This window comes from Boleophthalmus pectinirostris, unplaced genomic scaffold (genome assembly GCF_026225935.1).
Source record: "Boleophthalmus pectinirostris isolate CB_2022bp ecotype Guang Dong unplaced genomic scaffold, ASM2622593v1 HiC_scaffold_2, whole genome shotgun sequence".
Classification (NCBI taxonomy): Eukaryota; Metazoa; Chordata; class Actinopteri; order Gobiiformes; family Gobiidae; genus Boleophthalmus; species Boleophthalmus pectinirostris.
In genome coordinates this window covers 2786979-2802573 of record NW_026571152.1, presented here as the reverse complement: position 1 = coordinate 2802573, position 15595 = coordinate 2786979, and the positions used below count along the sequence as shown (strand labels likewise).

General features: G+C 41.2%; 1 protein-coding gene across 1 annotated transcript; it reads left to right on the top strand.

Annotated features, from left to right (window-relative positions):
* Window positions 1–2035: 2035 nt before the first annotated feature.
* Window positions 2036–4111, top strand: LOC110164298 (cyclin-dependent kinase inhibitor 1C-like). The gene is made up of 3 exons (XM_020929336.2): window positions 2036–2678; window positions 2784–2904; window positions 3309–4111. Exons 1-2 carry the CDS (start codon window positions 2159–2161, stop codon window positions 2900–2902), a joined length of 639 nt encoding a protein of 212 aa, XP_020784995.1. The 5' UTR covers window positions 2036–2158; the 3' UTR covers window positions 2903–2904; window positions 3309–4111.
* The last annotated feature ends 11484 nt before the right edge of the window (window positions 4112–15595 follow it).

Here is a 15595-nt window from a genome sequence, read left to right as displayed (position 1 = left end):
GCAAATCAGAAGAAAAGTTTTTATAACCACTAAAATCACAACAGGCTCTACACTGGAAAAAAAACAATATCTATGTAAGTTAAAATGACTTGAATTAAGAACATTTGACTTTATTTGAGTCGATTCAACTTGACAAGTCAAATTACTGATCAATGGAATAAAAGTGTTTTTATTAATTCAAGCAACATTAGATTTTTGTTTCTTATTTTAAGTGCAAAAAGTTGTTGTTTTTCTTGTTTTAAGTGGAGTTGTGCCCAACAGTCACAAACACAGGTTAGGCATTTGTCTCTGACACTTTTGTCCTGAGGCTGAGTACTTGGAAATACTCACAACACTGTGTATATGTACTTTACATTAGCATCCAGCGCCTCTGCTGCAGGACAGGGCCTCATACACAAGGTGATGGAGCTTTCACCTGTCACTCACCTGACAAACTGGAAACACATCAGGCACATGTTCTGACATAGAAGAGGTTATAAAAGTATCATTCATTTTAAAGTAAATGCTTAAACTTCTATTTAAACTTAAATCTTAAAGGTTCTATATTAAGCAAAAGTGACTCTTGTGAGATTTAACTCATGTTAAGAATGTTAAATCATTCAAACACACCTGGAGTGGTGTTTTGTTTCACTCACACGTTTGCATAATCCTGCATTATTCGTGAATTTACATCTGCAAAGCTCAAAATGCTCTGTTCCACCTTGTGATGTCATGAAGCTACAGTTTCCAAGATGACAGCTGCGTTTAAAAGGGCTGAAATCATCCAAATAATTCTAGTGAAAGTGTGTGGAGTTTAAAAAAGAAGTGTTTTCTGTTTGTTAGAACAAATAAATGTACAGGGGTTGTGTGTTAAACGTGTGTGACAGAAACATGAGTAAACATTTTTTTTTTTTTTTTTTTTTTTTTTTTTTTTTACTGCTACAGATCTGCTCTGTTGAAGTTTCGTTGTATTTCATACAATGACAATAAATAAATCTAAATCTAATCTAATCTAATCTAATTAGAACATAGATGAGTAACCAGTGCAGTCTGGGCCTTTAAGTCCCAATGCCAGTTTCAATAGCACCACAACAAAATACTTATGCAGTGATTCTTTTTATATGAAGTGTTATACTAGTTCTGATAGATTTTTTTCCAGTATCTGTTGTTGAAGGGACCTTTCTGTCTTGATCTGACCGGTTGCTGTTTGCTGTTTTGTATTGTAGCTCTGTATCCGCTAGGGGGCGCTCTGCATCCATGTCCTTTTCTATCTGTGCTATACAAACATTTTCCATCTATACTTGGTCTCCGTTTGTCTGACACAGAAAATCTTCAATATCAAAGCCGCACTGACCAGATCCGATGAGAGAGTTTCAGAGAACACTGTAAACACTGTAAACACTGTAAACACAAGAGATCGGCTCTATTACTGGATAAGTGAAAAGGCCTAATAAAGAAGTTACTAAACTGGGGAAAGGAGATGACTTTAGGCCTGTAGCAGTGCACTTTACTGTGGTCCAACAGCGGGGCAGAGCACCCTGGTGTTTGGGCTGTGCTGTGGTTGTGTTTCAGTTGTGTTTGGGTTGTGTTTGGGTTGTGTTTGGGTTGTGTTTGGGTTGTGTTTGGGTTGTGTTTGGGTTGTGTTTGGGTCGTGTTTGGGTTGTGTTTGGGTTGTGTGAACACGCAGCGCGTGTGGATTTGTGCATCTATTCTGAGGCACATTTTGGCTTAAATAACTGCCTGAATTAGTGCGGACTCAGCATATTCCACTCACGCACAGTAGCGTGCGTAAAGACGTGTCTGTAAACCTGAGTGACTCACCGACAGCGTGAGCGCAGATGACCACGTGACTTGTGGAAACTCCACTTACTCCAATCCACATCCAAAATCAAAACGCTGCGCTCTGCTGTGGCACAAAGCCAAACGGAGCAGAGGGGGGCGGGGAAAGCGCGAGGAGGGGGCAGTGATTTCTGTGGCGAAGGGACGGACATGGAACAGCCAATCAGGAGGCTGCTGTCTGCAGAGCGGAGGGGTTTATATGCCCCGGAGAGCTGACGAAAGGTACATTTAAACCAAGTGTGAGAGCAAAAGCGCACGGACTTACGCAGTAGAACAGCGACCACCTGATCTCAGGAATACTCGGACTCTATCCTCTGTTGTTGTTTGGACATATTTGGACATGTCGAACGTGCAGCTGTTGAGCAGCGCCTTGGAGCGGCTGATGGACCGGCGGACCCTCCCTCTGCAGAAGCGCGTCTGCCGAAACCTCTTCGGCCCCGTGGACCACGACGAGCTGCACCGGGAGATGAAGGACAAGCTCCGGGAGATCTCCGAGCGGGACCAGGAGCGCTGGAACTTTAACTTCGAGGTGAACTCCCCGCTGGACGGGCTCTACGAGTGGGAAGAGGTGTCTGTGGATGAGACACCGGCATTTTATCAGGACTCTGTCCACAGCGGCAGGACGCACGTCCCGTCTACGCCCGTGAAGAGGAGACCAGTGGAAGAGCCGCTGGTGCCTGACACTCCGCGCCTGAGCGTGATGGAGCGTCTGTCCGCTCCTGAAAGCAGCGCTCCATGTCCCACCGAAGTGAACCAGGAGAACCGTAAAGACAAGCTGAACTCAGGGAAGCAGGCGCACAGACTCGTCCCCGGCGTCAAACGCAAGAGGACCGTCCCCTCTGACAACACTCACATCACCGGTAAGACGCGCTCCATCTCCACCTCAACTCCTCTACAACTGCTGTCAGTTAAAGCCTTTATTTCACCTTCCTTAGAGTTAAACGCCTTCATCTTTTTTTCCCCAGACTTCTTCGTAAAACGCAAGAAGGTCGTGGAGAGAAAAGCTGCTGATGTGAGCTCCTGCCACCAGTCCACAAAGTCCCCCATCCCGCTGGAGCAGACCCCGAGGAAAAGGATCCGCTGAAGGTAAACGCTGACTTTTATTCATATGTACAATGTTAAGCTTAAATGAGAGATTTCAAGTGACTCTAGTCTCTTGTGTTTCATATGTTCACGTGTCTGTTCAGAAACTCTTTTTGGTTACGTGAGGCTAAAGCCAGGGCCAGTTTATTTGTGGAGGGGGTGGGGAGCCGCAGCGCCGGAGAAACGCAGCGGTGGAGATAGTAGTAGCTGTAGTAAGACCATGGGTGTATTGAGTAACAGTAGTTGGGGGAGGGGAGTGTGCGTCACGAAGTGGCGGGAACAGGCTTGTGTAAAGTGGGCGACGCCTGCTGCTCTGGCTCCTGCTTCCCCGGAGCTGACGCGTCTTTTTCACACAAAGAAAGTGCGGCTCTGGCGCTGGAGACTCACGGCTTTTCTCTCTTCCGCAGGTGATTTTGCACTACTGTCTGAGCATTTGGACCTCAAGGAGCACTCTTCTTCCTGTTAAACGGTGGAGACGGGACTTCTGGAGAGCGGTGTGTGTGTGGATGAGCAGGCCGAGCCGTGACTGCTTTCTCTGGTGAAGGGCTCCGCAGCGCAGCGCGCATCGAGCTGGACTCAGGGCCGGGGACATGGGAGGGACCGGTTTCACTAAAATAGCAACATTTTGGACTGAATTTTGTTTTATACTCGCCTGAAATGTGATTTGACCAGTTCACAACAACAAAGACTGGCTCAAAGTCGGTGCTAGAGGCAACGCGGATGTGAGACCATGTTTGCCGCATTTCTAATTTAAGCTTGTTCATGGAAAATGTTTTGTGAGTATAATATTAAGCCTAAGTCTAAGACTCTTGTGAAACCACCCTGATGTGAGAGGACTCTATCCAGTACAAATGTAGCATTCAGCCACTCGACAGTGTTAAATGTTTAACATCTGTGCAATCCTATGACTTCTAAATGTCTACACTGGCCAAAAGTGTACAGCTTTATAGAGACAATAATGTTTATTCTTCTCTGGTAATCTGTAAATGTATATTTTTAAACTATTCTAACTTATAATTTATTTATGTATCTTTGTTGATGCCTTGTTTTAGCCAAAGGGCATAATTTTATTGTTTTATTCGTTTGTCGTGATGTTTTGCAATCATGTAGCTTCATAGTTGACACTTGAAGATAGTTTCTTTGTGTTCTGAGCCGTTCCGTGACTTTGCAAATGGTGAAAATAAAATATTTTTTCACTTTAACAAATGTATATTTCTGGTGTGAATTTGAAACTACTTTCTCATATCTGCATATTTACTCAAGTAAACTCATTTCTTTTCTTGAACACTGGTTGTGGGGCACAAGGTCAAACATAACCTTTACTTCAGCAAAACACACACAAACACGCCTTAAGCTTTAGCCAAATAAAAGGCCCAGTGCGCAGTGATCGGATCAGACAGGTGTCCGTCTGCCCGCGGCACAGGTACCTCTGTGCGTCCTGAGGCCTTTACGCAGCTGAGCAGCTGCGGGACACGGGCGGATTTAAAGGGCCTTTCGCCTCTTTAAAGAAGCAGCAGCTGCCTTTGGATCCCGCTTTGTCCCCCGAAGACACCCCCATCCTCCCGCACTCGAGCCCCTCTAAAGACCCACTCACACAGTGTTTACCCCGGCCTCGATACACCGGGCGTGGAGGCCACCTGCCAGAGCCGCAAAAAGAAAACTACGTGTCTTTGTAATTGTCCAGCTCTATTGAAACAAACCATTCAGCGGGTCAGACTTGCAAGTTTACTCTTAATTGAAAGAAGGCTGAAAACACAGGCCTCGTCCGCGCGCTCCTCTCCACAAACCCACAGACTGTCATATTCTGTACATATCTGTGCGTGCTCTGATGAAGCTATCTGCTCTTCTGTTTTCATAAATGAGACTCTTGACGGCGCGATGACTTTGGCAGATCTGCGCAGCCATAAGCTCTGAGTCCGAGCACAAAGCTCTGTGCGGCTCCATTCTTTCCTTTTTGTTGCCATATGGCAAATCCATGTAGACATGGCCAAGACCCATTCAGTCAGCCGCAGAATGTCCCGCATCACAGAACAAAAGCCACTTTGTCTGGCTGCTCTATTGAAACCAATGGCTGAAAAAAATATTATAATTAATCTATGGCTATATCCAGCTAATTAACGCCCATATGCCCAGGGGGAGCCAAGAGGCCTTTGAGAGGACTTTTAAAATCTCAATAGTTTACATGTTAAAGACAACAGCTGCGCATGAGTTACTTTAATGAAGTCCGTGTCTGTCTGGACTGGACACATTCTAGTCCGCCTCGAGTTAAAGGGTCATATTCTTTTATTTGTCTGCGTCGCTGTTTAAACTGTGTCCCAATAAACACAACTTTAACTCTACTTTGTGTTCTAAAATACAGTCCGTGCAGTGGAGGTCATAGGTCAATGTCTGAAGCGCAGCGCCAGTTAGATCCACAATGACATTTTTGAACATTTTACGCACATTTAAATAACAGAGTCGTTTCTCTCAGGGCCCCACAGAAAATGTATATGACAATTACATCTTAATTCGGGTCTGCTGTACATTGAAAGGGTCATAAAGGAAAGAAGTGACAGCGAACATACAGCGCTGATTAACAAGCTCCATACAAAAGAATACGATTATAAAGCCAGCTGCCGGGACACCCTTGGGCCTTCTATAGCCCCCATGTGACCTCTCTTAACTCCCACGGCCTAATATCAATCCATCATAATAATGTGGAGCATTAAATATGGATTGGTGAACCTATGCAGAGAAATCAATACTGGATTAGGCCCATGTTTGTAGTCAGTCAAGGAAAGCTTTTACGCACCAAGTTATACGCAGGTACAACAATTATAGTTATTATTAGTAGTATTTCTAGTACTTTATTTAACTGTATTCGATAGTAAACAAAATTGCTTGGTTTTGAATAACATCACAGCATTCTATAGGTGAAAATATTTATTACAAATTGGGGGTAGCTAAAATAAATAGTGGCAAAATGCAGATTTTTGTAGTAATAGTGAGTTCTGTAGGGTCTAGTCACCAACTAAATACGATTAAGTTCAACATTTATGAATTTATCTTTTAAATTCTTGCCCCCAGTTAGAACCATGACAAAAAATTACAATCTGAAAAACACCAACATATTCTAGAATCTATATAAGACTAATTATGTTTTGTTGTGGTTGTTTTATTTTTATACTGCACTAAAAATAGCTTCTCAATTTGACAGAGATTGATAGAGAGGAACAAAAGCCTTTCAGTTGTACTAAACAGAGCAGTAACGAGACAGTGCGCAAAGAAGACTGCAATTATAGAAAAACTCCGCAAAAATAAGCCAAAGGGAATTAGCATTTTCCATGACCATCTGGCATCAGCGCAGGCGACAGCGAACAAAGGCGGAGCTGGATGGAGAGAAGAGGCGAGTGTGCCATCGCATTGACCTGCAAATGAGGCTTTGTCACCGAGTTAAAGCTCCCTGACCCTCTTTACCCCCTCCATCCACAAGAAAAAAACTTCAGCGTGACAAATGGTGGCTTGCGATCAGACTTACGCAGGCGTCAGAGGAAAAGTGTAAACAAATACGGGCCAAGATACGGGCCAAAACCTTGTGCGTAAAAGTGAAATAACATCCATACACGTACACTCATCATTGTGTGCAGTTTTAAAATAAATTAGCAAATTGTAGAAGTTTGAAATGTAAGATGAGGAAGTGTTCTTGGTTTAAAAACACATATTTAATCTCTAAACATCACACTTTTACGCATCTTTGTTTCAATCCAACAAGAACCAATTTACGCACACCACTCTAAAGACTTTATGGAAACCAATACTGGTTTGAAATGAAAAATAAGGAAGTGATCTTGGTTTAAAAACATGTGTTTAACCTCTAAATTTCATATTTTTACGCATCTTTGTTTCAGTCCAACAAGAGACAATTTATGCACGCCACTCTAATGACTTTTTGGAAACCAGTACTCGTTGTTCTTAGTTTAAAAACATATATTTAACCTCTAAACTTCATGCTTTTACGCATCTTTGTTTCAGTCCATCAAGAGCCAATTTACGCACGCCACTCCAATGACTTTATGGAAAAAAAAATACTCGTTGTTCTTGGTTTAAAAACATATGTTTAACCTCTAAACTTCATACTTTTACTCATCTCTGTTTCAATCCATCAAGAGCAAATTTACGCACGCCACTCCAATGACTTTGTGTAAGTCGATACTCATTTGAAATGAAAGATAAGGAAGTGTTTTTGGTTTAAAAACATATATTCAACCTCTGAACTTCAAACTTTTACGCATCGTTGTTTCAATCCAACAAGAACAAATTTACGCACGCCACTCCAATGACTTTGTGTAAACCAATACTCTTTTGAAATGAAAGATGAGGAAGTGTTTTTGGTTTAAAAACTTATATTTAATCTTTAAACTTCATACTTTCACGCGATGTTGTTTCAATCCAACAAGAGCCAATTTACGCACGCCACTCCAATGACTTTGTGTAAACTAATACTGGTTTGAAATGAAAAATAAAGTAGAGATCTTGGTTTAAAAACATATATTCAACCTCTAAACTTCACACTTTTACGCATCTTTGTTTCTATCCAACAAGAGCCAATTTACGCACGCCACTCCAGTGACTTTGCGTAAACCAATACTTTGAAATAAAGGAGCACATATGCAACGAATTGATGCACTGTTTTGTATTTCAGAGTGCTAATTATTCTGATGCGTTCTCCACCTCCAGCCCTTTTAACAGCGTGTATCATTAGTCCCCTGGCTCTGTGTGTGTGTGTGCGTGAGAGCGTTTTGGGGAGGGCTTGGACACCTGTGCGCGCCCCCCTCTCCTCTCTTCAGATGAGTGCTCAGACAGGGGCCCACGTGTTTGCATAAAGGTGATTGTATCCGGAGGGGAGGAGGATTAGCCCCCCTTGTGTACTATAGGATCTGCGCGCGTTTGTTTGTGAAATGAAACCGCATTCAAAGTACAGTATAAACCTCGCGAGTGGATGGTTTTAAGCCCACGCAAAGCAACCGCGCAACGTGACAAGAATAATGCTTTTAAAGGAAGACGTGGAAGTAATCGTATGGGTTTAAAAGAAGATTAGCAAAAGAAGTATTGTAAATAGAAAGTCCTGCAAGTGGCACTTACAAAAACAAAAGCGCTTTCTCTTAGATGTAGGCTTTTCAGTGTTTCGTCTTTTCCTGTTGTTTTTCAATAGTGTATGTCTATTCATTCAGTCTATCTCTTTATCTAAAAAAAAGGAAAGCAAAGTTTGGATTAAAATGTGGTTTCAAAACGTGAAGGAAACACTGAAAAGAAAGCGAACAGGCCACGTTTTCGTCTTGGGATCTTTTTCGCTTTTACGCTTTTTTACGCACGAATATTTTGTCTTTCTTTCGCCTCTCTTTCTTCCTTGAGTTTTTCCCCCTTTACATCCACTCAGTATTCATGCTCGTGGGTAACAAAGAGCTCGCCTCGTCCACACAGGAGGCGGCGTGACAGCGGACTCGTGGCTTTTCAAATATCTTCTTTTCGCGCAGTCTTTTCTCCGTGGCTGTGGAGCATCTCGGCCCGGCTCTTTCTTTTCCTCTCTGCTACAGGCCGGGGGTAGGAGGAAGGGGGATGGGGGGTCTGTCTATCTCTCTTTCTCTCCCTCCTCTCTCCTTTTATCGTACCATCTCCTTTCTCACCACCGTCTCTCACTTTACAACAATCTATCTGATTATCTAAGCGATATCCTCCCTCGTTTTGTTTCTCTCCTATCTCAATTTCTTCATTTTCTTTCTTTCCTTTCCGTCTTTCTCTGTCTCCGCGCCCCTCCCCTTTGTCCCTCTCCATCCTTACACGCTTTGCTTCGCTCTCCACACGCATCAAGCAGATTAGATTTAACGCGGTGCCGAAGAAAAGGGACATCCACAACCGTGTTCCCGAACGTGACGGGCGGAGAGAGGAGATGGTTTCTTAAAAAGTGCACTGTCTTGACTTTGAATGGGGATTATTTTGTGGTTAAAATGACATTGGCCACGGTGAAGTCTGGGCACATCTGTCAAAAGTGCTGAACCTGCTTTGGGAGAGGAGAGAGAGGCCTGGAATAACGACACATGCGCTACGAGAATTCTGAATCTGAATCTGAAACAGTCTGGTGCAGGCATAAAGACACAGCAGAAGTATAAATTCCACTTATATGAGCTATAAGCTAACTCAAAATAGTGTCTGTGTCAATTCACTTCCATATTGTTGTGTATAAATATATTTTGGAGCTTGTACATGTGACTAACACAGAGCTTGTTTTCAGTATTAAAGCTTCAGTCACATGGTCCCACTGCCCAGAGCGATGTGGCCTCCAAAGCCCAGAGGTCAGAGGTCGAGTCATTGAGAGCCAATCTATAAATAACCCCTCCCCCAGATGAGTAAAAATGTCGCTTAATGCTATAGAAAATGTTTGCATAGTTTAAGAACTCAAATACCATTGCAGTGCTTTTGTTTATTTTCATCACTCATTGTCACCCAAACACTTCAGGATAAAGCTGTATTTACCTTTTCACACAATTTTAGTGACTAATGATTAAAAAAAACTCTTTCACAGAGAATGAATTAGTTTATTTATTTATTAAGTTGTGAGTAATTCACTTTAACTAGTGCACGCTCCAACAAATACACCAAAAGACTTCTGACATTGTGTTTGTGTTTGAAAAGGAAACAAGTGAACAAATATAAAGTCATAACTTGGCTTAGTCATCGCATCATTGTGAACTTGGCTTAGTCGTATTTGTCAGCTTGTTTGCCATGGAAAAACTCAGAGGTTGTGGCAAACAAGCTGACAAATACAATGTCAGAGTAAGAAAACGTATCAAATTTCAGATTTATAAGAAACTGCCTCATTCCAAGTGGCTAAAATGTCCCTTCACTTAATGATCCTTACACATAACATCACATGATGTCTCAGTACTTGGTTTAACACTCTCCAGTCCTCCAGAAAACCTTTGGAATCATTAGACAATCAATTTAGACCCCTGTTAGACCCTCCCACTGGCACTGCGCACTGAAAAACTTTGTGAAACTGCATCATATTTGTCTAGTGTATCAAATGTGCATCTCCTCTGTCCTCCTTTATCACTGTCCAGTCTGACAGACTCAACTGAAGCACCACCAGAAGGACTGCACCAGAAGCATGTCCAAAGGGGACTGCACTGTCCTTCTGAGGAAAACTGTGTTCTTCTTCACAGCCTCTCCTCACTGCAGCTCCGCCCTGTTATTCCAGGCTTTTAAAGGTGGCTAATTGTGGCTAATTGATTTTGTATCCATATATTATGTTTTTTTTTTCTGATCATGTAAATATATAACTGTGTATTTGAATGTGAGTTGTACTTGTATTTTAACAAAATGACTTTTACATGAATTCATAAACTTTTAGTGAACCTATTACCATCTGACAGGTGCAGCGACAGACTAGGACCAAAAAACGGCCCTGGACTTTTGACTAATTCAGGTACATTTACAGTATTGTAATGTTTCTTAATGTACATTGTCCCACTGAAAACTAAATAAATAAAATAAATTAATTAATGAAGTTTATCAATCTTGCAAGTGCAAGTACCTTGGGAAACAAAGGCTACGCTGTGACTGTGTCTGGAGTCACCTCTCCACAGCCCCACAGTTTAGAAAGTAGCTGGATAAAACATCAAATTTAAATGTGAAGTTAAAGTCCAGTGAAGAGAATTTAATATGTTCAGTTGTATTTTCTACAATCCCACACACACCTTCAGAGACTGTGTGCCTCCCGCTGCAGCGACCAGTACTGACCAGTGACGGTTTAACAGCCCTGGGCTCACATGTATTCTTTTAGGACTAAGCTCGTAACATCGTTGAGGTGACGAGGGGGCATAGAGAAGTTCCGCAGTGCACCTTTAACAGTGTCATGTACTGTATACCTCCCAGGCAGCAGCTCTGGCTGCTCTGCCTGACGGCTTTACAGCCCTGGTCCATATGTATCCCTGCAGGACGGGCTTGTAGTATTGTTGAGGCGATTGTGAGGCGAGCGGAGAGGAGGAGACATTGACACAGAAAGAGGAATGAGATCTAACTGCAGCCCAGCGCCAGTCCTGTCCCATTGTCCCGCGCTCTTTCACACCATTCACAAAACCTGTTCCCCGTCAAAGCCCTTCACACCCGAGACGTCCAACGGCTGCTGTCCAACATTTATCTGCCCAGCCCCTCGGACCATCTTCAACACTGCAAAACTCACTCTCACTTTATAATAATAATAATAATAATAATAATAATAATAATAATAATAATAATAATAATAATAATAATAATAATACAGCTTGTTGTATATAATTAAAACCATCAAATATTTTGACCGATGCTAAATAATAAAACTATTCAAATATTTAGAACTGTAATTCAGTGTAAAGATTACTGAGAGTTTTAACTTTAGTTAAAGGTTCACTGTGTAACAGTTCTTACTTGTCTTCGAGGAGATGTTCCACAGTATGGCATTAAATATTTTAAATGTAATCAAATATGGCTGTTTAAGAACTAAAAAAAGGGGGGGAAAAAAACATGGAAAACATTCTTGTGCATTCTCTCATTTAGCTCGCCTCTCCACCTACTGATCCTGTAAACTTCTCTTCTTGTGGTGAAACCTTCTTTGTCTCTATGGAATCTCATATGAAATAGCAGATTGTGGAATATTCCCAGGACATTTCCATGGAGACAAGGACGCAGCAGACCCTCCAGAAGTTACACAGCACCTATAAGTTTTATTCAGTTATCTTGTTTAAAAATGTGGACTTGGTTATTTAAGTTATTTACTTGTCTGTGCAGTATAATTTGAATTTTCTGTTTTATATTAGTTGACTTGAATAAATTCTTCTTGAAATTAGAAAAAATATATATAACAATCTGACCTAAACCTTTCAAAATGCACAAAATATAAATAATCAGGTTGAAACTCTACACTTTAAACCTTTTATACTCTTTGCGATATTTCTTTTTTTGCAGTGTATTGGTAAAACTTGGTCTTTTCTTGCTGCTGCTTTCCATCATGTCGCCTGATAAAAGTGTGGGTGTGGCTGGAGGAGGGAGTCTTCAGGGCTGGGTACCTCGCTTTGAGTGCACTGACTTGGACTAATGCTGGAGACGCCTCCCTTTGGCTCCGCAGGCCTCGGAGAAGACAGGCCCCGACAAAAGAGCTCATTCATCAGCACGGCGCAGGAGATGTGAGGAGCATCGAGGAGGTTCAGCAAAGTCGGGTTCAGCGGGATTTTGTCTGGATTTGAGCAAGGTCACGTTTACTGCTTCACAAACTCTTCGCAAATATGGATGGAAATATTGTCTATAAGTAACATCAGCAGTTCACTACGAAGATATACTGCCAAAAAGATAGGAAAAATTATTACATATTAAATTCATGTTTGATATATTCTTTTTTTTAGTTTTAGTTTTATTTATTTAAAAGGGACAATGCATATTCATGAACATATACTTGTAAATATGCCAGAATTAGCCCAAAGGCGACTTTTCATCTGTAGTCCCTGGCAGGTCAGAGAGATAGAGACATAAAACATAAAACATAAGAACATAAAATGCGTCACAATAGACAAACACACAAGTATGACATTTACACAGGAGCAGAACATTAGTGGTTACACATCTGGTTTCCCATTGTTTCAGATTAGTTTTAAATGAACTGAATGTGGTGGAGTCTCTTATAGCAGCTGGATGTTGTTCCAGATTTCTGTTCCTTGACTGATCACACCTGTTGACTGAAAGTTGTTCATCTACAGCACAGATGTCAAACATACGGCCCGGGGGCCAGATCCGGCCCTCCAAAACCTTTAATCTGACCCTCGGCTGATTTTCTACTAAAATATTTAAATTATATTTTCTATTAAAATATTGTTAATTTTCTGTAGTGTTAATCACAGCAGCGTCTCTGTACGTGGCCCCTCCCACCAGAGCAGCACAAATGAAGACTTGTCTCTTTCCAAACGCTCTTAAAGGACGATCGTTTTGACTGTTGACCGTGACACCCTCATCAGAAAAATGTCCAACATGAGAAAAGTGGAGCTGAGTGCAGGATTTTACAAGAAAAAATTGACTTATTCCTATTTACATACAAGTTCATGTTAAAACATTGTGTTGAAATTGTATTTGTCTTAAAGTTTCAGGTTGTTCATAATATTATAATATTTTATAAAAGAAAGAGTTCATCAATTAAAAAAGATTTCTGTAATAGATTTGTGTTTCTCTGCACAAATATTTGAATTCATTGTTATTTTTGGGGTTTATATGTCATGAGTTTTCTGATCCGGCCCCTTTGGGATCAAAATAGGTTGGATACGACTCCTGGACCAAAATGAGTTTGACACTCCTGATCTACAGGGTATTGCACAGTCGCCTCTGGTAGAATCTCTTGTTCCCCGACCACTAGTGCTGGACTTGGGCTTAATGAACTCACCCAGAGCTGGTGGAGCAAGTCCATTTAAGACTTTGTAGACTGAGCAGGCGAGTTTAAATTTTTGAAAATTTCCAAAACTTAAGATATTATACTTCTGTAGTATGAGACAGTGATGAAACGATAAAGATTTAGTATCAAATATCTTTAACGCTTTTTAAAAAAAAGATTCTATTATTTTTAAGGTTGTCATGTTTGTCAGTGAACAGTTAGTAATGCAGTGTTCAATATGAGAGAGAATCCTGCTGTGGAGAAACATTTTAGCTGCATTTTCTGGCAATGATGCTCTAATTTGCCTAAAATTGTGAATATTAAAATTAAGAATTTTTGATATGTTTTTTACATGTTTTTTAAAAGTTAAAGTGGAGTCCAAGGTAACACCAAGATACTTAAATTCATCTACAAACTGGAGTCCCTCACCCCTCAGCTACACATTTAAACAAGACTTTGATGGACGTTTCGAAAAAAGCATGAAAACAGTTTTTTTAGTGTCAGTAAGAGACTGGACTTGGTCAGACACGTTTCTAGACAGGTGATTGCTGATGTTCATCTCTCTGAAGCTTCTATGACAGATTTTGCTTTGGTAAAAATGACGGAATCATCAGCATACAACACAATATTAAGATCTGTACAAACATTCGGCAGATCATTAATGTATAATGAAAATAAAATAGGTCCAAGTATGGAGCCTTGTGGTACTCCAACCTTGCAATCGACATATGGGGATTTGATACCTTCACTATATTCCTTCACTTCTGTGTTAAATTCCTCTGCCCGTTCACTTGCTTGGGAGTCCACACTTTTATTTTTCTTTGCAAAGATGTATAACCATATCCTGTCTGAATTTCTTTTGGTTTTAAACAATTTGGATTAAATAATCAGAGAATCAAATGTGGTAGTTTAAATGTCAAAAAGACTGAACAAAATTTAACACAGAGGACTGAGAAACAGCTCAAATCTCAGGACAATACACAAACCAAGCTCCAAACTCTTAGAGTACCAGCATCGAGCACCTGGAGATTTTAAAGTTCCTCTCGTACCGGAGCCACAACATGAACAACTTACTTGTTTTAAGGAGGAGATTGATTTAAGGTTTTTGGCCATTGTGTTTTGTGGGACAGTCCGTTGAAAGGAATGTGTGGATGTGGAGACGTAGCCAAGAGTGGTGAGTGGTGATGTGCTTCGCTTAAGTGACATTAACAATTTTCCCCTACTTCAGTGCAGAATAGTGACGTTTGTGTCTTGTTGATAACGTGTAGGTGGATGAATGCACTTTGTCCGTTCACACTGAAGTCACATGTCAAAAGATCAGATATGTATCGGTTTCAGGAGCACATATCCAAGTGTTCTGGGTTGCATTTGAAAAAAATCAGATCTGTGTCGTTCAGACTGTCATTAAAAGATCAGATACAGGTCACATAGAAGCCAAAAAATCGGATTTGGGTCACTTAAGGCTGCAGTCTGAACGCAGCCTACATGTATGTTTAACAAGCCACATTAATCCTGGACGTACACTTTTGATCGTTTCACTCAGCCCCAGCTCAAATTGCACGACCAAATCACAGGGTTTAAAAGTTTACAGCTCGTGGAAATACATCAACAGAGCGAAACCCTCACCCTCAGGTTTGATTTTCTTGAGACATACAGTTACCGATCGGGAGCTGGTCGCGAGGCATTCTTCGGTTCTCTTTACCCCATGTTTACTACAGGAAACACTACACACGATTAAGCCAAAACTCAGCCCGATCCCAAAAACAGTCGCACAAGTGAAAAATTTGCTCAAAAAGGGACTCGGAGGGACACTGTTCATCAAGCAAACGAGTTCAATTATGGAACTGCAATGAACTAAAACCAGTGACTTCTCTTTTTCAATTCAAGGCAAGTTTATTTGTATAGCACAATTCGTACACAAAGTAATTCAAAGTGCTTTACAGAATAAGAAATACATTAAAATCATAATAAAAACAAATCAAAACATAAATAATCATGAAGTTTAAAATTAAAAAAGAGAGTTTCAGTCATATGCACAGTTAAACAGAAATGTTTTGAGTGTGGATTTAAACAGCGTCACAGAAGAGTCTGTCTCACATGTTCAGACTGTTCCAGGTTTTAGCTGCATGAACCTGAAACTCTGACTCCCCTTGTTTAGTCGTGACTCTGGGCACCAGCAGGAGGCCGGTCCCTGAGCTCCTCAGAGTGCGAGATGGTTCATATGACACTAACATGTCACAGATGGACTTTGGTGCTCGGCCATGGAGA